General features: G+C 40.4%; 1 protein-coding gene across 2 annotated transcripts in view; it reads left to right on the top strand.

Annotated features, from left to right (window-relative positions):
* The first annotated feature begins 4345 nt into the window (after positions 1-4345).
* sugct (succinyl-CoA:glutarate-CoA transferase) overlaps positions 4346-23904 on the top strand; it is a 94226-nt gene continuing 74667 nt past the window's right edge. Inside the window, exons 1-8 of one of the 2 annotated variants that reach the window (XM_036582491.1) lie at positions 4346-4690; positions 5115-5166; positions 5524-5597; positions 6160-6245; positions 7934-7984; positions 8117-8237; positions 16973-17064; positions 17718-17861. In XM_036582491.1, the coding sequence (XP_036438384.1) occupies positions 4573-4690; positions 5115-5166; positions 5524-5597; positions 6160-6245; positions 7934-7984; positions 8117-8237; positions 16973-17064; positions 17718-17861 (738 nt within the window). In that variant the 5' untranslated portion in view covers positions 4346-4572. The remainder of the gene's footprint in view (positions 4691-5114; positions 5167-5523; positions 5598-6159; positions 6246-7933; positions 7985-8116; positions 8238-16972; positions 17065-17717; positions 17862-23904) is intronic. The other variant, XM_036582500.1, reaches the window with a different exon arrangement.

Here is a 23904-nt window from a genome sequence, read left to right on the forward strand (position 1 = left end):
TACCCATCTCTAATGGCGCTTCGACAAAGGGCATATGTGGACATACTGTAGCCGATTCTAGCAGTATGTGTACATGTTAGGTAATAGAACAAAGAACTATGGACATTTGACTTTGCAGTCAGTTATGTTAATATAATAATACTGTCATGCGGGGACGGCGGGGAGAGGAAAACTGCAAGTGAGTGGGGGCGGCGCGCGAATGCTGAACACCGCTGACGGACGCGAGTGACGGCAGGAGGAGGACGTCAATGACAAGAGGCACGGAGGCGGAAAGCGACTCCTGAGCTCAGCTGCCCAGGTCGAACAAAAGGCAAATTAAAGTGGCCTCACTGTGGACCGGACTGCAGAGTGAAATGTCCATAGTTCTTTGTTCTATTACCTAACATGTACACACACTGCTAGAATCAGATACCAATACATTTTGTAAATAAATCGTAAATAAATCGTCAAATAATCACCAGTGGGCTGTGAAGCACCCTGTGGTCCACGGGCCTGTAGTACGTGGAAGCAGTAGTTCATAGTGGGCCAGTAACGTCACGTTAAGTAATAAAAACATAAGTTGAAAAAAGATTAACGTTCTAATTAAGAATTGAAGAGTCGAACATTTTCAAATTATAACCAACATATGTACAAATAAATACATTGCATTTCAGCTAAATAAACACCTTCAGTTTGAGACAATGGAGCCACGGGCGCATGATGCAGACTGTTGGCCAGCTAGAGATGGGGAGGTTTCTCAGAGTGCTTTCACACCCACCTATGGTGTGGACGTTTTCTTAAGTTTGCTCCATTATGGCATCTGTGAATACTCCACCCTGGATACTCAGGTCTGCAAACGACAGATGAACTGTGGACCAACAAAACCACAGGTCTCAGTCAGCTTCCAAGTGAATCCTGGCTCAATTAACTGCTGGTGGGAACGCATTTAATGAAATGAAATGATTAATCAATTGAGCTTTCTTTCCTCTTCTTCTAGCACCATGCTGGCGCTGTACTGTCAGCATAATCTGCCTGAGATGCTTATATATCGTTTCTGCAGGACAAGCTGCTGTAAAATAAAATAATAATGAAGATATGCGTTTGATTTTTGGCTCATGTATTTTTGGCCAAGCATCAGCGACCTCAGTTGTTAAACTCAAATTGGTAAACCAATCCTAAAGAAGCATCACGTAAGGTTTATTGTTATGGTTGATTGACCTCAGGCGATACTAATCCAAAAGTAGCAAGAACCCCTGGGGCTACATGAGGGTTCAGTCTCAAAACATTGTGCACCGTTTTGCTACGGTTTCCATATTGAACGACATGTTTCATTGAAATAGTGTGAAACGGTGTGCAACAGGCTTTGAGGTACATTTTCTCTTGTTTGATGGGTGTGTCAGAGGTGTTACCCAATCAGCATTGACATGGATATAAACCCCATCATATTAAAAAGCCTGTGCACTTAGTGGATTCTAATAAAGTCCTCTACAAAGGCAGCTGCTGCAGCTTGGTGTACATCACTACTGAATACATTAGAAGACGTTTGTCTTAAATATTTCATTGTAAAGCTTTTTAATAGAATACACTAGAGGGATGCCAAGATTGGCCTTCTAAGCTGCTATAGTTGCAATACTTGAGTAAAACAACAGAGTATTTAATGCACCACAGTTTCCATTTAAATAAACATTTTACTATGTTTTGTCGGGGCTGAACACAGACCAGGTCTATGGGAAATATATATCACTGAAAGCACACAGCTTTCCAGCTTTCTCTGGTCTTGAGGTGGGTTTGCATAGTTTGTCTATTTAAAGGTTTCTGCATAACGAGGACAAAACAGTAATTAAGCTGACCAAGACACTCAACATTGCCGTGCAAAGTCACACTGTCTGATAATTAGTCAAACTAGCATAGACTACCAAGTATGATAGGCTGACTAGACTTCCCTGTTTTTGGTGGCCTGTCCCTGGAAATGTCTCTGTTTTTAATTGTGAATGAAAAACACACCACAAAGTCCTAAAGGCTGAGTTATGCTGCATTTAAGCCTGCATAATATGTCTAATACTGATACGTGCCACAGGTGAGTATAAAAGGTTTCTTCGTCACCTCTTCCGTCCTCATTCGTGCGACACTGGATGCAGCAAGTATAATCCATCCTCAATAATCAGACACACATTCAGCTCTATCTCCGCATTGTTCACCACCATCGCTGTAATATTTTATCTGACGAGTTTCATCAACGTTAACACAGAAGGTAATAAGGGGGGACGGTAGAGATAAGAGGGGAAGTCGTGGGCTGGAGGTTAGGGAACCAGCCCTGTGACCGGAAGGTTGCTGATTCAATCCCCTCGGCTGACAGTCCATGACTGAAGTGCCCTTGAGCAAGGCACCTAACCCCCAATTGCTCCCCGGGAGACGTGGATAGAGCTGCCCACCGCCCTGGGCAAGTGTGCTCCCGCCCCATAGTGTGTGTGTTCACTAGTGTGCATGTATGTGGGTGTTTCACTGCACAGATGGGTTAAATGTGGAGGTCTAATTCCACAGTGTGCAAACACAGTTGTCTGATGGTTCTCAATTCAATTCAATTCTACAGTGCCTGGGATTTTTAAAATGCTGCTAGCTAGAAAAAAAAAACTCTCAACTCAAAGCACCATTTTCATTTTGGGTGAATGCAACATCACTATGCTAGCTAGTTATAGTAAACTATGCTGCCTGTCACTGCATAAAACAATAGAAACAGACGGTTAAAACAGAAGTTAAAACACTATCAGCGGACAGACTTTCCTATAATGACTTTGACCCCATAAAAAACGCTGAACTAACGTTACAAACCCACCCACTCAGCCCCCGGCTCGACCTGCTAAAGTCTCACTCTAATAAAAATGTAGCTAAAGTTGGCAGCGCTGCTTTTAAAATCAAATCAGACTCAACGGATCAGCGCGAGCCAGATCCAACTGTCATTTACAATTCATATTTTAACCGACGCTCAACTGACCCAGGGGCCAAAATTAACTCCAGCTCATGGTTAATGTGTGGCGACTTATTAAAGATTAGCTGCTAACGTTAGCTAATTAGCTAACCTAGCTAAGTTGTAACTTGTCAGTCAAGGCTCAATACATTAAGTAGTAAATATTCGTCATTTTGTTTTAGTTGCGGGCAGATTGGCGTCAAAGCAAACAAAGTGGTTATTCTGTGATTTAAACGTCTGTGTTAACGGCTAAATGTATTACTGTTACCTACTAGTTTTAGGACTGTGTGTGTGTCCCATCTTGACCCCATAGCTGCTGCTGCTGCTTTTACTAATTTGCTGTGTAGGCGTTGTTGTCATTGTGGATTTAAGACCTGTGGTTTTAAGCAATATGGTATGTGCCGAGTAAAGTGCATGTTATACGGCCCCACAAGGGGCGTAAAGTATCAACGTTAGATGTCTGGCAAAAACACAGGGGTGCTTGGCTTTATATGACAGAGTTATTGTTTTTGCATATCTCCCCAACTTGAATGTAGATCACTGACCTAGGGCTGCTTTTTGTGTGTGTCATATATGCCGTCAACGTTATAGAACAGAAAAAAACAAGCTTTATGGAAACAGTTAAATGTGGAACCTTTTGAATGAGAGGTTATTGAAAACAAAACAAAACAAAAAAAAAACACACACAACAGATAAATAGCGGTTATACAACCTATGAACCTGTGTACCGCCCATACATAGCCAGTTTACGAAAAGAAAGTCATCGTGGAACGAAATGAATCGTTGAAACGGCCGTTCCGTTCACTAAAAGAATGAATCGGTTCGGTAAACTGAATCAGTTCATTAAACTCCCTGTCAGTGCGGTACGCTGGAGCCCCTGTAGCATCTGTAGAGCCGCAAAACCACAGCTTTAGCACCACACTTTCGTCTCCCTGCGCTTCTGTTTAAGAACTAGGCACTTTCAGCACCACAAACTTCCCATAGTTCATGATCACTTGGGCTAAATCTCAAACGGCTCCATGCTCACTTTGTAGGGCACTACGCAAGTCTTCCTGACAACGGCACCCAAACAGTACATAATATGTCTAACAAAGAGCCATTTGAGATTCAGTTACATGCGCACAATTCCCTACAGGATACACACTGCGATGTTTTTGTGTAGAAGTTCAAATTTCATTGATTGTCATTGATTCATAACTCACTCAGTGCACTATGTAGGGACTAAGGAGCCACTTGGGACACAGCCGTAGTGTATAAGCGTTCTTAAAAACGTTACGCACTGCCTTCCCTGCAATAAAACGCAACATACGGCAGCTACTCAGCTTCTTGACCGTTAGCTGCCTGTGGGTGGAGTTACCTTCTATGGGTTCATGGGATATGTAGTTCTCCCGAAGAACGTCCAAAGTCGTATCAGTTGCTTACTTGCACGTTTCACGTTTTTGTGTGTCAGGGCGTGTCTTGCGTGACTCCAACTTAAATTACAGCTACAGTCCGAGTTTGTGGAGAGGAAAGCGTACGAGAAAGTAGCTTTTCATTTCTTTCAGTGCCTCCTTTGGGCGGGACTACGCATCGTGTCAGTGTCAGGATGCTCCCAACCCTCTCCTAAGCAGACACCGTACTGTTGCAACATGTCGGTAGAGACGTGCGGTAAACTCCTCTCGCGTTTCACCAGAATACGACCCTGCCTCCTTCCAGTTACGATCGACTGCTCGTATGCGAGAAGGTCTTTCACGTCCGACCTAAAAGGTAACCCTGTCATGACACCAGTAACGTGCTGTAGGCTGATTTCCCCCAGTGTGCCTGATGATACATGTGCTGAACATTTGCAGAATGCTCTGTTCTGTAATGACTATGTGACCAAAGTGGTTTTTAGTGGAATTAAACTGTGTAGTTGGTCAGCCGTGTTTCTTATTGCATTGGAAGTAGCAGCAGCAGCTCAACACAAAACAGTATCCTGATGCTTTTTGTAGGCTGTATAAATAGTTTATGAGATTGTGTTTGTTAATCATCCACATAGTGTTTTGTCATATAAGGCAGGGCTGCCTGTTTGTGCCGTTTGTGAAGTTAATGAAAGTCCAAAGAGCAAAATAAGGACACTAGTAAACAGAGAGACTGGAATTATTCATTAACAGATGAATATGTATTTCTTTTCACCTCTGTGCATGTTTAGGTAGGCAGCAGATACGACCACTAGATGGCGTCAAAGTCTTAGACCTGACCAGGTAAGCTTGGGGATCAAAATCCAATTAGCAGGCCAATATTAAAACCGACAGGGCACTGGTCACCAACGCTCTTCCTGGAGAGCTCCTTTCCTGCAGAGTTATGTTCCAACCTGCATCTAACGTGCTGCCCGTCCATTCACCCAACACCAATGCGTCTGATCCAACCAATCAAAAATGTGTGAAGAAGTTAGATGGAGCAGGTGTTGAAGATTGTGGCTGGAACTAGATTTCACAGGAAGATAGATCTCCAGGACCTGAGTTGATGACACAGTTATAGGCTGAGGGAGCAGTGTGTATATTGGGATTGGATAGGAAATATTAGAGATGATGATCTGAATACGTTTGGGTCAAATGCAGAGTACTGGCTGGTCCCTTTGCCACGATGATCCTGGGAGATTTGGGTGCTGAGGTGATCAAAGTGGAGCGACCAGGTGAGTTTACGTGAAAGCAGCACGGGACAACGATCAGACCCTCATCAGCACCTCCGTATCTCACTGAGAGTAAAGACATATTTATTTTATTTAAAACTGTATTGTTTAACTGAATACTGTTAAACAAAAGTACATGATATTTATTATCTCTTTGAAAATGTCATTTTCACTTTAATGATAAAGAGAAGAGATGGAAGAATTGGCGGATGGGAGAGTCTCGTCTTTATCTGTAAAAGAGCCTTAGTAGCTATAAAATACTGGTATTCTGATATATGAAGGTGTCATGCATAGATGATCATTGACATACAGTTTAAACTGTATGTGATACTGTTGTTAGCCACTGGAAGGAAGCACTGTGCAAAAAATAGTCATATCATTTTTCATGCTTAAGGATACTGTGATGAATTGGTATGGAGACTGTTAGTGTTTATACTGTAAGAGTGTAAAATTAACTATATAAAATATTGATTAGAAGTTTGAACATAGTAGACTGAGACATTTCAGTGTGACATTCCTCTGAAAGACATTCTGCTAAAAGGTGTCGTCTTTGTGTGTATGGCAGGGCCTGGAGATGACACAAGAGCATGGGGGCCTCCATTTGTGGGTAAAGAGAGTGCTTATTTCCTCAGTGTGAACAGGAATAAAAAGGTAATTGGTCTACAGTTTAATACTATCACGGTTAATGTCATATGAAGTGGGTCTACAGACTCCAGTTAAGTATAATTCTTGATTAAGTCAACAATTCGTAGTTAAGTGTTGTTTAATTATTACTTCGTTGAGTTTGGGAAACGGCTCAGCATGGCTGGAGTAGAGCACTACCCGACACTCCCACGTTAGCAGTACGTAATGTACAGCTGATTGATGGAAAAGAGAGACACTGCTGTGTATTTGTAGAGTAATGTAGGGTAATTTACTCACACCCACTGGCCACTTCATTACTCCATGTCTACACTGTTTGTCCATTTTATCAGCTCCACTCACCATATAGGTGCACTTTGTAGTTCTACAATTACAGACTGTAGTCCGTCTGTTTCTCTGCATACTTTGTTAGTCCTCTTTCACCCTGTTCTTCAATGGTCAGGACTCCCATAGGACCACCACAGAGCAGGGATTATTTGGTTGGTGGATCATTCTCAGCACTACAGTGACATGTGGTGGTATTTTGCGCTGGTGCGAGTGGATTAGACAGTACCTTGCATCACTGCTGGACAGAGAATAGTCTGCCAGCCAAAAATATCCAACCAACAGCATCATGTGGGAAGCGTCATGTGAAGGGCGGGAGGATCACCAGCACAAACTGGGCAGCAACAGATGATCTACTGTCTCTGGCTTTACATCTACAAGGTGGACCATCAAGGTAGGAGTGTCTAATAGAGTGGACAGTGGTCCTGTGGGGCGCCTGACCATTGAAGAACAAGTGTAAAAATGGGATAACAGAGTATGCAGAGAAACAGATGGACTACAGTCTGTAATTGCAGAACTACAAAGTGCACCTATCTGATAAGTGGAGCTGATAAACAGACAAAGTGAGTAGATACAAGGAGGTGTACTTAATGAATTGGCTGGTCTCATTGTTGGCACATTGTGTATGAGGTTTTGGTCCTTTGTAAGTTATTGTATTTATTTTAGCTAGTGATACTCAAAGACACAGACAGCACATACTACTAAAATGTCAACAGCACCAACAGTTTACTGACTCTCACAGCAACCGCAGCTCTATAGCAGCACTGCTGTTCTGAAGGTGTGTTCAGAAAGCAGTGGAAGACTAGTTTCAGCTTGAAAAACCGAGCATTTAAAAACAACCGAATAAACTACAGGATTAACCATGACGACATAGCTTTGATTAGTTAGCCTGCTGAATTATGTGTCCGTGACACAGAATATCCAGCTGGCTTTACTGAAAGTTTTAGGCAGCATGGTAAACATGATGTGAAAGACGCCTTATTCTTAATATATATGTTTTCAAAACTTGACCTGCGTATTTTCAGTCCGTACTCTGTGTGGAAAGGCCTTACCACACAATTCACCCATGTGCAAATGTATTGACGTATCATGTGGCGACCCAGCATAAACATGTCTGTGACCCATAGTGTAAGAAACACTGTACTGCATAATACTTTATGGCGTGCAAAATCTAGCTTAACTGTGATACTGTATATCCACATGGCAGTAAATTTTGCATTTGTCTTTTCGGTTTATATCACCATTGACGCAGTGTTTTTGGCACTGGTTGTGTGGCTCATTGGTTAGCTTACTGTCAAATTCACACCATTTAATAGTCAGCAGTAAAATCGCACTAGGCCTTTTACTTGTGATTTATGATGCATTTCTTCCAGAGCATTGCTGTTAATCTCAAGGATCCAAGTGGAGCCAAACTTGTAACGGAGGTAAATGTTTAACACTGCTAATGTTGATTCAACCAGTATTTATCCTAAAATGTTTTATGTTGCAAAGTTGTTTATGCACGAACGCATACACGCTCTCTCACTTTGTCTTTACTGTCTTTCTGCATCTGTCAGCTTGCCAGATGTTGTGATATTCTGGTGGAGAATTATCTTCCTGGGAAGCTGGAAGAGATGGGATTGGGCTATAAGCATCTGAGTGAAGTAGCCCCTCAACTTATCTACTGTTCCATCACAGGTACCTCAATTTTTTCTGTTGTTTTCTTTTTCAAACAAACAAAAAAAAAACAATACTTTTGTTTCAGCACAGCATATTGGAGGCTTTTTTAATCTGTTGCTGAAGAGCAACTAGTTTTGGCTTCATAGAAATGTGCAATTCGCCACTACTTTTTTAAGAGCCTATTGGCTTACATAAACACAGAAACACTGAGGTGGGGTGTAGATTGGGCATGCTTTTTGGCTTGCACATTTGAAAGAACAAGAGAGTCCAGTAAAAGGGATGATATCCAGCCAATTACTTTAAAGTCTTTATTAGGAAAATGTACAGATTTAGTAAGAATTGTTCTCATTGTTGTTATGAACACATCCATGATGTTCTAATTTTGGTTTTACTGGAAGCCGTCTGTGTTGACGTTCTGAATACATTCTGGGCTTGTGAAGAGTCTGATTTGAGTTTAGTGTCTGCTTTCTTCTACCTGTAAAAGAGGCGAGCCTTTATTTGAAAATTGCTTTGTCACCACACAGATTTGTAGCGGATGGGTTTTGTCACCATAATGACTGCCAGAAGATTGGTTTTATGTATCGGGCACCCATAAATCCAGGGTCAAGTCATGCTTGATAAGCAAAGAGAGATCATGTTTTCTGTGCACGCACCTCAAATCGCACATTCCAAGAGTAGATGCAAAATGGTACTCTTCTGAAATAGCCTGGACCCATAGCACCGCAAAATGATTTTTCCATTCAGAAATCATGTGAAACACATTGGGCCTCATTCACCAACCATTCTTGAAGACATTTCTTCTTAAGAATTGTTGGTGAATGAGACCCCGTGTTATTTTTTCCCTGAGATTTTGATTCATTGCAGAAATTCCTATTAGAGTCATCAAACGCACAATCAATGCAATGAGAAAATGAGTAACTCTTTTGAATGACAGCATTTCACATTTAGTAGCTGCTGTTGAGGTCAGTTTAAGTCTTTGGCGTGTACATGTGGGAGGGAAATTCTAAACACCTTAGTGTAAATGGAGGAAGGTGCCAGAGATCTGCTTATGTAGTCATCATAATTTTTTATTATTATTCCCTGCATGTGAAATATCACATTGCTTTCTTTGCATCAAAGGAGTGCTTTCATATAAATCTGCCAAAAACATCACATTATAATTTCTTATGCAGTGGTTGCTAGCAAGGATAGGCAGGATTTGTGTTGGGATAGGATGAGAAACACGCTTACTCATAAACAGTTCATTGAGAATTAAGTCATCTAGTTGCTGGTCAGTTCACTCTGCTGGTGTGTTTGAATAGGAGAACACTAAAAAAGTAACCAGTGCTGGGGCCGAGTGTGAATGCTTTGAGATGGGTGGTGTTCAGTCCTGCCAGTTTGACAGAGTGACCTAAACACAAAGTCAGTGTTCAGGTGATGGCTAAAAATGGTAGTTACAAATAAGGATGGACTCTGTGGCAAAAATGACATCACTATAGAAACAAGTTGGAGCAGAAAAAAAAATGTCAGCAGAGCAGTAACATATTTAAAAAGGCTATGAATAACACACCAAGTATGCAGTACAGTTCTATATTTGCATACAGTAATGGTATAACGGGCTTGCCACCAATCAGCTATTTGTTAATTGGTAGTTAAGGATTTCACTAAACACTGATTGTTGTTGTTTGCAGGTTGGTAAATGGTCTGAATCTCTCTTTTTTATGATACAAGCAGTAGGGTGTCCTAGAAATACTGATGATATCTGTGACGTGCACAGAAAGGGGCAATACATAAAAAAATTAAGAATTTAATAATTGCAGAAAAACAATATACATAGTGAGTGAGTGTGTGTGTGTGTGTGTGTGTAGACATTTAGTGAACTATCAATGAGAACTATCTTTAAAAACAAATAAGAAGACCATGAGAGAGTTGACACTGGAATCACATTGTGATTGGATCTCCCGTGGTGAGTGGTGCATACAAATAATTATTCTGTTTTATTTCATTTTTTGCCTCTCTTCATGTGAAGGTCACAATTACAGCCAAATTCTCGAGTCCTCCCTCCATAAAAAAGCCTGGAGGTGGAGCCCATGAGACCTCATTAAATTGTGGATGGTGGACAGTTAAATTAAAGTGATTTACAGCGCTCATCTTGCACTGTTTAATTTTTCTCCTTGGGGGAAATTTTTCACTCTTGGCCTTCGTGTGAGACTGAAACCCAGGCGAAATAGTGAGACGAGATCGATGCCTCATCCAGCAATGAACTCAATACCCTAATGAGCCCAATAACCAAGTGCACAGTCTTTTTTAATAGAAAATATGATATTATGCAAGATATTATGTGCATATCTGTCAATGACCACTATCAGTCATTACTCGGTAATCTAAATGGCTTAATAGCTGGTTTTATGAACAAGTGATGACTAGTATAAGTGTAGCCATTAGTGACAGGCTCATCATATTTTTAGTCAATAGCATTGTCAACAGTTTCAAAGAATAGTTTGGAACTAGTTGAATGTTGGCAAGGACTGAAAAGTACATTTACTAAAAGGGGCAAAATCTAAGCTAACTCTGGACTCCAGTTTATAAATGCAAAGTTAGCCCAGGGGAGGCCATAGTGCTGTGTTTGTATTGTTTTTTGCTTGTTTGTTTGGGTGGTTTAGTGCTTTGTAGATTTCCTAGGCTGTTGTTCGCTCTTGAATCAGCACTGTTCATTTGCTCTTTATGTTTTGGGGTTGAATATTTTTAGGTCAGAACTGCTGATTCTGAGAAATATGACAGGTATGTCCCCTATTAGCTATATTTAAGAATATATTGCACTAATGCAGCACAACCACAATGGGGACTGAATTGTAATAAAGACTTTTCTTTCTGTGAGTTGAGGAAAATAAATTCACCAGAATGAATTGAGTTTTGAAAGTGATAGATCTGTTTTCCATTGAAGTAAATGTTGAGGATTGGCTTGGGCAACAGTTTTCAGAATCACAGATAGATGCTTAATAAATTTTGCAGTGGATTTTATAGTTGTTTATATTAAAAAGAGATAGCAAAATTTCATAGTTTGAAAGAATAATTTCCTATATTTAAGGTTAGTCGTGTCACTTAAGTGTGACACAACATTTAAAAACATTTATTAAGAACAGTCTTATTATCAGAATCAAGCTTTATTGGCCAGGTATGCTTACGCATAAAAGGAATTAGGTTTTGGTTACAGGAGCTCACAGTACACAGTATCCGATTTTACAGTAGTAAATAAAATAAGAATAAAAATATAAAATAAGAATAGAATAAAATAAAATGTGCATCCTACCACACACTTGGACCATCACACACACACAGCCATGCCTTTAATGTGCTGAAATTCATAATTTTAGCACATTAAAGATATTACAGTGTGTCTTTGCATTTCTGTAATAGCAAACACGCCCCACCCCCTTCAAATTTTTGCAGTGCCAGATGGATGTGAGTTAAAAGCAAAGTTATATGGTCTTCATAATCAGATCAGTCCATTTCTGTCATTACATTTCTACCAAAATCTGTTTATAAAGGAGTTGTAAAGGCATCATTAAGGCATTTGTGTGTTAAGGCTGCTTTTTCAAACTTTTAAAAGTCAAATTTTTATTTCTGAAGTCGTTCTGCGAGTCTACGTCTTAAACTGACAGTGGAACTGAGGCATAGCCAGGCCCCAGGTAGAGGAAATATGCTCATTAACCTCTCCCTTAAGAAAACATCACTTGCAGTCTCCTGTCTTACTGCTTGAGTTAGTAGCATTTTAATTAGTGGTTTATTTGGAGCCCCGAATCAGGAGTGGAAGAATCCATTCATTCATGGCTGGTTGACGTGTTGCATATACAGCTTTAGTGAAATTGTTAATTCAGTCCTCACTCTCATGTTATTTGTATCAAACAGCTTCCACATCGCAATGTCTTCATATGATTAACTGTCAGCCCTTTGTTGATTGCTTTAGTCCAAAGGGGGCAAGACAGCGATCTGGTTTGGAGTGAACTATTTTTATTCAGGTCCAGTATTGGGTGCTGAATACCCATCTACTGATTGCTTATGTAACCATCCCAAGTCCCTGTGGAGATCTTAAACATGTGACTAGACAGGCAACGTGCGGAACCATCGTTTGGAGTGGAGGCATAATTTGCTTGGTGCACTGGAGACTTGGGTCATGAGCAAAGGGGATTAATCAGACATTGACATCACTGTTTTCAGCTCTCAAACTGCAGTCCTCATTCTGAGTTCTTTCATGGTTGGTGGAAGGCTCAACCAAAGTGTGCCCTGGGGCTTTGAATTAGTGAACCTGTTGTCCTTATGTGGTGGCTTCTTCAAGTACTGCTTTTTCCTGCTGCTCTTGGGGTCAAAGGATTAAGTGTGCCAGTTACTTCACCATCGTGTTCCTCATATCTCATCACATTCTGTACATAAATAATGTGTCTGGTATGAGGCTGAAACAGTTAGTGCTTCCCATGTGAAGACATAGGTACTGGGAAAGCAAAGTAACAGAGATTCAAAGTAGGGATGGTGTGGCAGTGGAGAGGTGGCCCACTGAGCACTCCCTCACATCCAAGTGCAGGTGCTCATCTCTTTGATCAAAGACAGCGGCAGCGAATCAATAGACGAACACTGAGCGCTGGTAAGAGTGGCTCTCTCCAGCATGGTGGGAGAGAGATCCTGGTCCACAGACACAGACCAAAGGGACCTTTTAAGATATCCTATAAGTATGAACATGAGGCACTACAGTCGCAGCTGGACAGACATGGGCAAAGATACTTATTGCTGCTGCGTGGATGAATAGGACTGCCACTGACCAGCCGAGGCTGAAACCCCAGTCTGGAACCTGAGGTGCCTTGTACAGTGGCTGCTGGATTACGAGAGTTCCGCTTCCTTGAGCCCACCCACTATCTCCTGGCCCTTGGTGACTCTGGCTCTCTTTCTCTCCCTCTGTTAAAAGTGGAACATGGCACAGCACATGACTTCTTCCCCTCCTGCCCGGACTTGGTTTCTCTCTCTCCTTTTCCTTCCGAGCCCTCCCAGTGCTCTGTTGGATATGCCGGGTTTGCCAGGATCCTGCCCTTCCTGCCTTGTCTTTGGCCCGCACTTGTTCTGGTGCCCAGTCACTTCACTTATGGTCCCAAACCAGGTTCGTAGGGGTGGGGAGGTCAGCCTGAAGAGGTGGTGCCCGTGACAGAGGGTGAGGACTTCTCCTGGCCAGAATGGCTACAGGAGCTTGACTCCTGGACACCACTAGGTGTTTCAGAAAGTACACCAGGGATGCGACCTGTGTAGAAAGCGCCACAGGGTGCTCTACAGAACACCCCTGAGCCACTTCTTGGGTCAACAGTGCCACTGGGTGCTCCAGAGAGCACACCAGAGCCGTCAACTGGGACGGCAGTGCTGCTGGGTGCTTCGGAGAGCACGCCAGAGTCACTGCCTTGGTCGGCAGTGCCACTATGTCCTCTGGAAAACACAACAGAGGCGCTGTTTGTGTTGAGTGCTCTGGAGAGCACACCAGAGCCGCCACCTTCACCAACAGCGCCACTGGGTGCTCCAGAGAGCACACCAGAGCTGCCACCTCATGCTGTAATGAGCTCTTGTCTGTGTTGACAACGCCGCCAAATACTCCAGAGACCACAACAGAGCTGTCGCCTATATCAACAGGGCCATCTGCCGCTTCGGAGTGGGCCAAGGATCTTCCAGCTGTGGCAATGCCATCAACCAAAAGTGCTACCGATATGTACATAAATGTTCTCAATGCTGCTGTTTTGTTTTCTTTTCTTTCCAGAATGTGCACCATTTAAGTCTTGTATAATTTACTTACACAGTCAAATAATGGTTTTGATCTCGTAGTATTTTTTTAGTTGCCCAAGTGTTCTTGGTCTGCTGTGGATTGGTTAAGAGCTCATTATAGCGTGAGGCACACACCACCAGCTCTGCTGAACACTGAACACACCCCACTAAATGTGTGAAGCTGTGTTGAGCGTGCTGTGTGTGAGACAGAGGGGAGATGCCACAACTGTTGGTTTCCCTCCTCTGGATGTTTGAGGTCTCCATGGCCCATGGGGACTAAAACCCCCTTATTCACAGAAGCAACCATGCCCCTTGTTTTTCATTTTATTATTCAGGCTTAATTTCTTTACAGCAAATTAAAGAGGCTCAAATGGCGTCTGAGAATGCATGTTATTGTCAACACGTGTCTTTCGTTAGGCGGGCCTTCACTCTCAAATACACTGAGGTTTGGGTTAGGATTCCTTTTACGTTGTGTCAGAGTTGCCATAGCAGAACCTGGACCGCTTTTGATGAACACTGGCAAGAATTTCTGTTATTGCTTATGCTTTTTGACACAACTGTAATGTTTTTAGTCTGGTTCTGTTGTAGGCTATAAGGGCTATAAGGTGCTATAAGAACTAAATGGTTTTTATGAAGTAGTAGCATTTTTGTCTTATTGCTGTTAAATGTTGTTAATTTCAGTTACTGTGTAAGTGTTGACTGGGTAGTTAAAGAGCCTGTTAGGCACTGCATCTTATATCTCAGATTTCAGACGTAGTACAGAGTCCGGTGTTATATTGATTAATATTTGTAGTATAATGGTCATGATAGGTGCAGTGGTGGTAGTACTCCAGCTGTGGTATTGCTAGCTGTTATATTGTTTGTGATGGTGAACGGTTAAGATGGATTTGATAAAATATAACAACAAAATGATAGAGCTTAACCCAAGGTATGCAAAATGAGGGATGAACTGATTAGCAGACTAACGGGGAGATTCCACTGATTTTGGCAGTTTTCTACATAATTCAGTTGCTGAGATGTAAACAAACAAGTAAACAGACACGTACCGATACTGATTTCTTTACAGTGGTGGTAATCGGAGCTAGGTCTGTCACAATTATTATATAATTGCCTGTTTGCAATTATTTAAGCTGATCAGTTATTTTCCACAGTTGTTAACTTTCACAATCATATGTTTATGTCACAACAAACAGAATGTAAAATACGTGCATTTTCATCTGTTGAGTTGAGGCAAACGTAAATTACAACAAAACAGAAATTGCATTAATTGTGATGTCAGGTTTCATGAAAACAAAAGGTCTGCCTTCTGGCTTGGTGCTGTAACACCTTTAGAGGGCAGCAGTGAGCTTGAGCTGTGTCTGTCATCACTTGGGAGCATCAGAGTATCTACACCTAGGAAGCAAGATAACTAATCAGCCAATTTAGCCGCTTTAGGCTTGTGCTTATATAGTACTAATAGTTTATTCGTAACCATTTCATGTAATTGGTTTCTGTGAGGTAATTTTTAGAGACATTGAGTGATTCAGATGTCTGGTTCCCATCACCACGTGAACACACACTCTGTATGTTTCTCTACAATGGACCACACTATTGTTGCTACTGACTATGTTTTTCCCTTTAGTTCATCTGTAATATAACTTCATTTAGCATTGCTCAGTAAAACCTTGACCTGAGCTGACTGACACATTAATCCAGGTTTGGTCTTACATACTCTCACATGGCTGTTGTTACCTTTACGTCTAAAGCACATGTGTCAGGCTCCAGTCCTCACAGGACGAAACACTGCAGATTTCAGCACACTGCCTCATTAGACAAACCTGCTTCAGCTGAATAGCAAGGCCTTCATGAACTGAATTCAGAGCATCAGATGAGGGTAAAGGCTAATCTCCACAGTATTTTAGGCCGGAAGGTCCCCAGTTTGACGTGCCTGGTCTAAAGTGTCCCCTGTGTTTCTCAGATTGACCTCTCTGAACACTTTTTGTCAGAACTGCCCAGAAAGAAATCAAAGATTAGGGAAGGATTCCTGGAAGACAAACTGCTTTGCTTGTAGTCTATGAGAGTTTATTTTGCTTTGGCAGCCATGGCTTCGGCCTGAGCATTTGTTCTCAGTGCCTGTACTGTGGGCAGCATGAATAGGAGCAGCTCTTTTTCCTTCTGCTGTGTTTAACTTAACTAGCACAGTTTGGGTGGTATGTTTTCAGTCTTTTCTTCAGTGGAGATGATTGGATTCTGGAGGTGCTCGGATTTCATCTGTTTTAATCATAGTAGTTAATTAGTATCGTTTGAATCTCAATGATTGATTAATAATCATTAATTTATTTTATTAACCCAGGAGTATAGTTTTGATGGCTTATAAAAAGTCATATTTTCATTATATTTTCAAGTTAAGTCACAGAATATTGACAGTGAATCCTAACTGACTTTGTGGCGTTCTACTCTAAAACACGCAGCCTAAAATAATCAGCAACGCTAGACCACGCTTTGTATGTAATTGGAAATTTATAAAACAACACAGGCTCAGATTCTTCGAAAGAGCTAGTTAAATTATACCTAGCAAAATGGTGATGGAAGACAAAGGGGGAGAAAAAATAAACAAAAAGTGACCACACACAATGGTTTAACCAGGGCCACTCAGAATAAACCCATACTCTAGCCAGGGCAATAAATACAGGCCTAGAACCTTTATCTCTAGATCCGATCTTGCAGAACCTACAAGGACTGCTAAAGGAATTCAGCTGGATCAAGATCATTCGACGTATCGCTCTGTGGAGTAGCTGCATTTTAGCTGGCTTAGTTTTCCTCAGTTTATTTCTTATTCTGTGTGCAAGTCCAGGTCAAATACACAGAGGTTGTCCAGGAGGGTTGAAGAGAGATCTATGTGCTCACATGAATGAGAGACTTATGCAAGCAACGTGTGTGTGTGTGTGTGTGTGTGTGTGTGTGTGTGTGTGTGTGTGTGTGTGCGTGTGCCTATTTTTCAGGCTATGGTCAGACAGGACCCCAGTCACACAAGCCTGGCTATGACTCTATAGCATCTGCTGTATCTGGGATGATGCACATCACAGGCCCTGAGGTGAGAGGGGCTAATTGTGTGCCACCCGAATCTATCTAATAGCAATGGACTGAAAAAGTCAAATTTACATGGTCAGCCACATTTGCAGATAACACATGCACTGGAGCTATGAGGCTAATGTGGGTGACAAGTAGTGGAAGCCTATGGCCTAAAATTCACATCATACAAACTCTATGCCTTAATCGTCACTCTTATCTCAAACCGCATCCAGTTGTTTAGTAGTGACAAATACGCTTGATTGTGTGGTGTCTGATGCCGAATGTCATGCTTTTTCCTTTCAAAGTGAACAAAGGTACAAACATAATTCAGGCTTCAAGATGATTGCTACAATTCTTTATAGCTATACATCATACTTTTGTCCATTTTTAGTTGAGTTGGGACCACTTTTATCAGACCACCGGAAGTTTAAGTGGAATTTAGTTATTTGTTGTTTTTTTTTTGTTTTTTTTTTCATTTTGCAAAATAATTTTGAGGTTCTGTTCAGCTATGAACGACAACCATGAGCTCTGATGTGAAAGATTAGATCTGTTGTTTTTAATAACAAGATATCATGATTTTTGATTTGCACAAAAGTCTGATTTGTGAAGCTTGGTCTGTGTTAGCTGTTTGGTCTGTATATGACATTGTCATTAAATGCACAACTGACGCTGTAGGATGGGGATCCAGTTAGGCCTGGTGTTGCTATGACAGATCTGGCTACTGGCCTGTATGCTCAGGGAGCTGTGATGGCAGGCCTTCTGCAGAGACAGAAGACTGGACGAGGCCTTCACATCGACTGCAACCTGCTCTCATCTCAGGTGAGTCTTCACACCTCTGTCATGAGTGACATCAGGAGATTAGCCAATGGATCGTCAAGCCTGAAATAAATAAATTAATTTGATTACTCATTACTTCTGTATTGACTTTGTTCAAGTTCTCCAGAGTAATAAACTAAACTCCATGTATTTGAACTAAATATACTGAACTAAGCTTTAGAGAAACCTGAAATGCAGAGTTATATTTGAAAAATCCCATTCCACCAGCGCCATTACTGCCGTATATGGGTGCTATATGGTATTGGAAGCCTCTGAAAATGTAGAGCATATAAAAGAACTATTCAACTTCGTTAGAGTAAGAGGGAACCCAAGTCCAAGTCTTGGGGTGTTTTTTTTTATTTTTTTGTAAAATTAAGCCTTTACACTGTATGAGGTTTCCATAGTTGGGAAGAATCTTACAAGCTCTGAACATGCATGACCCATTTGTTTGAAACAAAACTTTAAATAAATAAACTCTCCATAACTGAATACACTAAAAATGTATCTGGTTGTGTGTTTTTGTTGTTTATGTAATACAATTGATGCTGTACTTGGTAGAGGTGTGAAGTACAGTAAAATGTAATAAATTTCTACATCATAAAATGTTTTTAGACACATAGAATAAGTCAGAATTTAAAACAAGAAAGAAATGAGAAAAGAATTAAATTATATCTCATCACTATTTAAAAAATGTAGTTTAGATATGGAACAGGTCATTTGGAGCCTGTAAGAGTTATGTGAAGTTATAAATTAAATTTTAAAAATTTAAATGGATAAAATGTCTGGAAAATCTCATTTTAACTGTTAGAGTATTCCACTCCAAGATGATTCTCAGAAACTGTGCTGGTCTGCAAGTCAACATAGCAATGCAGACAAGAATCTCGCCTAGCTAGTAACTAGCGACAAGACAAAGAGAGAGCTTTAAGACGTATATCGATGAAGATGGAGACGTATGGGCAGGTTTACTGATTTGTTTAATCTGCACCAAGAAACTGTCAGACACTAAAAAATCGAGAAGCTAAAGTCAACTTATCTTTCGCCAGCCTCTTGTTCAGACTTGTTCCTGTTCCACCTTAAATGGTGCAGCAGTTGCATTCTGGCGCCTAAGGGACCATTTAAGGTGGACCGGGAAAATTAGAACAAGAAGCTGGCAAATGAGAAGCTGACTTTAGCTTCTTGACTTTTTAGTGTTTGACAGTTTCTTGTTGCAAATTAAACAAATCAGTAAACCAGCTGGAGACTTAAGACTTCGGACTTAAGACTCGTAAAAAGTCGAACGTTGAGAGACATTTTAAAAGAAATTGTTCCACTTTTGTGGAAAAGTTTCCTGCCAGAGATGTGAGAAAAGTGGCTTTCACTGAGCTAAAGCTTAAAGCAGAGCAAAGTAAGTCTGTGTTTTTGTTTATAATTTTTAGTCTATACTAGGACCTTAGGTAGCGCATATTAAGACACATTTTCAGCCAAGATGGGTAAAATGTTACTTTAGTAAAATGGACATAAAATGTTGTGGCTCCCAAAAGTGGTTTAATTTTTGTTGAAAGGACAAAAAGCTCTTCTTAACATTTGGGTTGCCGACCCCTGGGATAGACAAACCAAAAGTGGAAATGCACACCTTGAGGACTTTGTTCTTTCTGTCTGTCTAAGCACCACAAGCAGACAGCTCAGGCGCCAACACTGTAACTGTAACGCCACAGAAATCAATAGAGTGTGAAGCGCCACACAGTTTACATATCCACAGGCAGAAGTGGTCGTCACTTGACAGTATGTTGTTGTGATTTTGGGGAATAGTTTACTTTAAAGCAAGGTTTCATTAGGCGCCATGGCAATGTATGAGTCAGAAGGATGACACTGTTGCTGTTGGTGAATATTTTATGTTCTGCTCGTGCCTTTCACACATTGTAAACAGAGCACATACAGTTCACCTCTGCTGGAGACGAGTCTTCCACTTTGGTTTGAGAAAGTAGAAAATCATTGGCTGAACTACTGGGGTATGTAGCCTTTCTGTGTGCGGCTTACCGCAGCCAATAGGATTCCTTATTCACTGTTTTTTATTATCTCCTCTGTTTTTTGATTGTGAGGTGCTGAAAATGCATTTTTATGCAAGAGTTCATAGATTTAGCCTGAAATTTCAGACTTTTCCCATTAGGTTTTCTTACATTTTCATCAGACTGTCAAAACAAATTAAGTTAATGTTTTGTTTTTTTTTGGTAATATTTTTCAGTTATTGTTTTATACACTTCTTGCAGTGGCTCATGAAATGTTGTTGTAGGACTGCTAGGATTTTTAATAATATTTATACCCCATGTTGTGTCCCTTACTTGTTTAGTGGTGTGAAATGTATTATTATTATTATTATGTGGCCCACCATAATCTTTGTAATTAAATGACACTTGCAATGTCAGATCTGCTACTGGACAACAACCAAATGAACAAAACAGGAAAATGTAAGACAGACTGACGGGCTCAGGAAAAATAAATAAATATATAATCAGATTTCAAAGCTGACCAAGGCTGACCGCAGCATTGTTTGAAAAAGCACTGAGGATGACTGAGTTCTCATGAAATCAGTTGTTAAGACTGAGGTCAGATGATTCCGTCTGAGATCTAATGATGAAGTTTGCATTAAAGGTAGTGGTAAGGTGGAACCTTTAAGGTACTTGATTATTTTCTTTAGAGATCCAGTTTAGGCTAATTTGCAGAATTGATATCTTTTGAAAGGATTTGAACAATTGCAGTGTCCTGAAATGAAGCCGACTGGAATGCCACCATTCCCCAAATCTGCGTGGCTTTGTTTATTGTTTCCATATAGAAATATATTCTGCATCCACTAAACACAGACATTTATGCACACACAGAAGCATACTTCTTCATCTTCAGAACAATAGAAATCCCTTTGCTCCACCAAACATCTGATTGCATTTAAGTTTGAAGAAATGGGCAAAGAAAATGTCAAAGTACTGCAAAAAAAATTACAAATGTTGTTTAATCTCAGTTTGGATAGAGATATCCATAACACACAAAACCTAGGCTTTCTTCTTTCCTTCTAAATACACTGTAATTTTTTCCAGTAATTTAGATTGAACTGAATCCAGTTTTCTAACATAATAAAGACGGTATGGCATTTACTTACACTCAAGCACTTAGAAAAATAATAATAGAAGAATAATAATCTGTTTATTCCCAGGACTCCAGTAACAATAATCTGTTTCTGTTATGCACAATATTTAACTTAACATTTATTGGAGCCTTTTCATTTTTCATGCACTTGAAAATCTTAGTCAAGACTTTTGGGGAATTTGGGGTAGATTTTTGTGTGCAGTGTAATTACGATAAACAAGATGATTAGATAAAGTTTTTCCTGCTTCTTTTAGAGAGCCTTCAAACCTGGATCAGTGCTGTACAGCTCTCCTCTGCAATGTGAAATATGCTTTTATGAAATACACCTTTTATCCAGGAACTGATTTTGGTCTTTGTTATATTGTATTTTATCTGTTGGTTTAGTTTATTTTATCAGTGCTGATAATTTGAGTAGAAAGTAGTTGAGTAGTGATTTGCACACATCTCGCTTTTACTGTTGAACTCATTGTAACTGGGGCCTTAAGAGGTAATATTGTCATATTGTGAGATAATAACGCTAGTCTTAACAAATGTGTAGAGGAATGGTAAATAAGGAAAATCTAATTTAAATAAATAGGGAAAATGACTTTAATTACTAAACGTCTTTCTTTAATATGACCACTCTGCCCATAGCTGTTTATAGTCATTGTTTAATAGGAATATGGAAAGAAAGTGCAAATATTTACTCTTGAACTGAATTTAGCTTGTTTATCAACTCTGAATCCACTCGATAGAAGCTAATTACGTTAGTACATTTGAATAAAATCTGCCTTTTGAAAATGTTGCCGGATACTGAGGATTGTACATCGGTCGTGTCTCTGATGTCAAGCCCCTCTAGATTCTTTAAAAAAAATGAATGTGCTGAAAAGTTTGTGTTTACTGTTTTCCATGTTCTTGTCGCATTACTGACACGATGCCACTGAACCATTGCATAGAATTACCCAGTGAGAGCCCTCGTCCCTTGGATGATACAAGTTCAAATGAAGGATGTGGTTTCAGCAAACAATTCCCATAATGCGATTGTTTGTAGCCCTTCTTTTGTGGTTTGTATGAATCTTTCTTGGACTCTTTTTTCTCCCCTTCCCTTGCTGTTCATGAGTTTTTAATTGTCTGCCCCACTTTTTTTTTTGCTTTGTCTGGATCAGTGTGCTTGATTTTGAAGCTGGGTGCTTTGAGGGTTGGTACCATGGAGAGAAACCTCTTATATCTGTCTGTTTATTCATTCTATTGGGTTTAGAAAAGCTCAAGGGGAAGCGTGGGATGCATCAGTTTAATCTGTGGTCCCGCAGGGCTATGGAATCACGCCTGCTGTGGTAAGACCCCTGAGTAGCCCAGGATAAGTGACTTGTCCCGTATATCCAGCATCCCCCTTTTCCTGCCCCTTGTTCCACATTCCATGCTGCTCCTTGTGACCAGAGTTATCTAACGCTCTTTCCATTTTACGGTGGCCCAGTGCGGTCATCAGCATGACAGATACAGATAACAGATACGAAAATGGAGTGAGATGAGACAGCGTTCATAACTAGAACATCTTTCTTTCATTTAAAAATATTACTGTTTTTTGACAGCTGTGTTTGCTAATACAGTCTGGCGTAATGGATTGATTGGAGAAATCACTGAAAGCAACTATGTGGAAGTTGTTTTCTTGAGAGTTTCTATAATATGATCCTTAAACACTATGGGGAACTATTAGTGAACATGATTGATAATTACTTTTTTGCATTAGAGGCCTGTTTAGTTGTGATAACTGAGATGCTACGATGTTGGGAGGGACTGGTCACATAAGTAGGACAATAATAAAAAAAACAAAACAAAAACGATCCTTGAATTTGAGCAAATTTGTTTATTTTTCTGGTGGATTTGTTCTTTTCCTGGTACAGAAAGCTGCTCAGATAGTTTTGCTCAGATGTAATGCCAAGTGCAAGCCCAGAGCTCAGAGGAGAAGAACAATATCCGTGATTTGCCACTTTAATTCAAAGTTGTGTTTTAACCGGTCCAAAAAACATGTGTGTAGCAGATTCGTTAAACAGTGGTATCATCATGACGCTCTGCAGTTTCAGATAGACGCCTCATAAAATTTAATTCCCTCTAAACTGAACTAGACAGGGTGATTACTGCACAAAAAGAGCTGTGAATGTAATGTGAATGGATGGGCTCCTGACTTTTTGGGAGTCCCCTTGTGAGGTATGGGGTATTATGGACGTCTGGACGGTTGTCTTGATGTAGTCAGAGTGAAAAGGGTGTGAACTGTTTTCACTTTGCCTGGAAAAAGGACACTCTGTATATCCACATAACTGCTCCCATTGGGAGCAACGTTGGATGAAATTAAAAGCAGTTGCGGATCAATTCTAGTCTATTTGAAATGAAAATATAATGAATATGGACGTTGCCTTGCAGCTTAACAGTAACAAAGGTAATGCGATCTGAAAGTAATCTTTTGGTTGGTTCAAACCAAAGTGAAAAATGTGTATTTCATTGCATAACATTTGCATAATTTTTTCTCACTTGAGATTTTTCTTGAAAATATATTTGACATAGACCTTTTAACTGAGATACATTATTTGGCCTTCACAGCCTCCTACTGATACAGGTATTGACTTGTGTTATAAGGAAGCTTTTAAGTATCCAGATCTTTGTCATCACTTCTTATTGGACAATATAATAATAATAACTAACTGTTTCTCACAAAACCAATGAAAATTAAAAAAATAAAAATATAAGCAGCATTCTTTAAGCACAGAGATGGACAGGATGATCAACAAAACTTTGATTGTTAGGTGGCCACTGGAAAAGAGCAGCTGTGATGTGATGAAATGGCTTTAATACAAGGCTCTGAGCCAGACAGGCTAGCTAGTGGAGGTCTGGCTGGCCTTGAGAAAGAGCTGGAGATGGGCCGTGTTACTGGATACTCCATCGTCCCTTGCACTTT

The sequence above is a fragment of the Colossoma macropomum genome, unplaced genomic scaffold, assembly GCF_904425465.1.
Source record: "Colossoma macropomum unplaced genomic scaffold, Colossoma_macropomum, whole genome shotgun sequence".
NCBI lineage: Eukaryota > Metazoa > Chordata > Actinopteri > Characiformes > Serrasalmidae > Colossoma > Colossoma macropomum.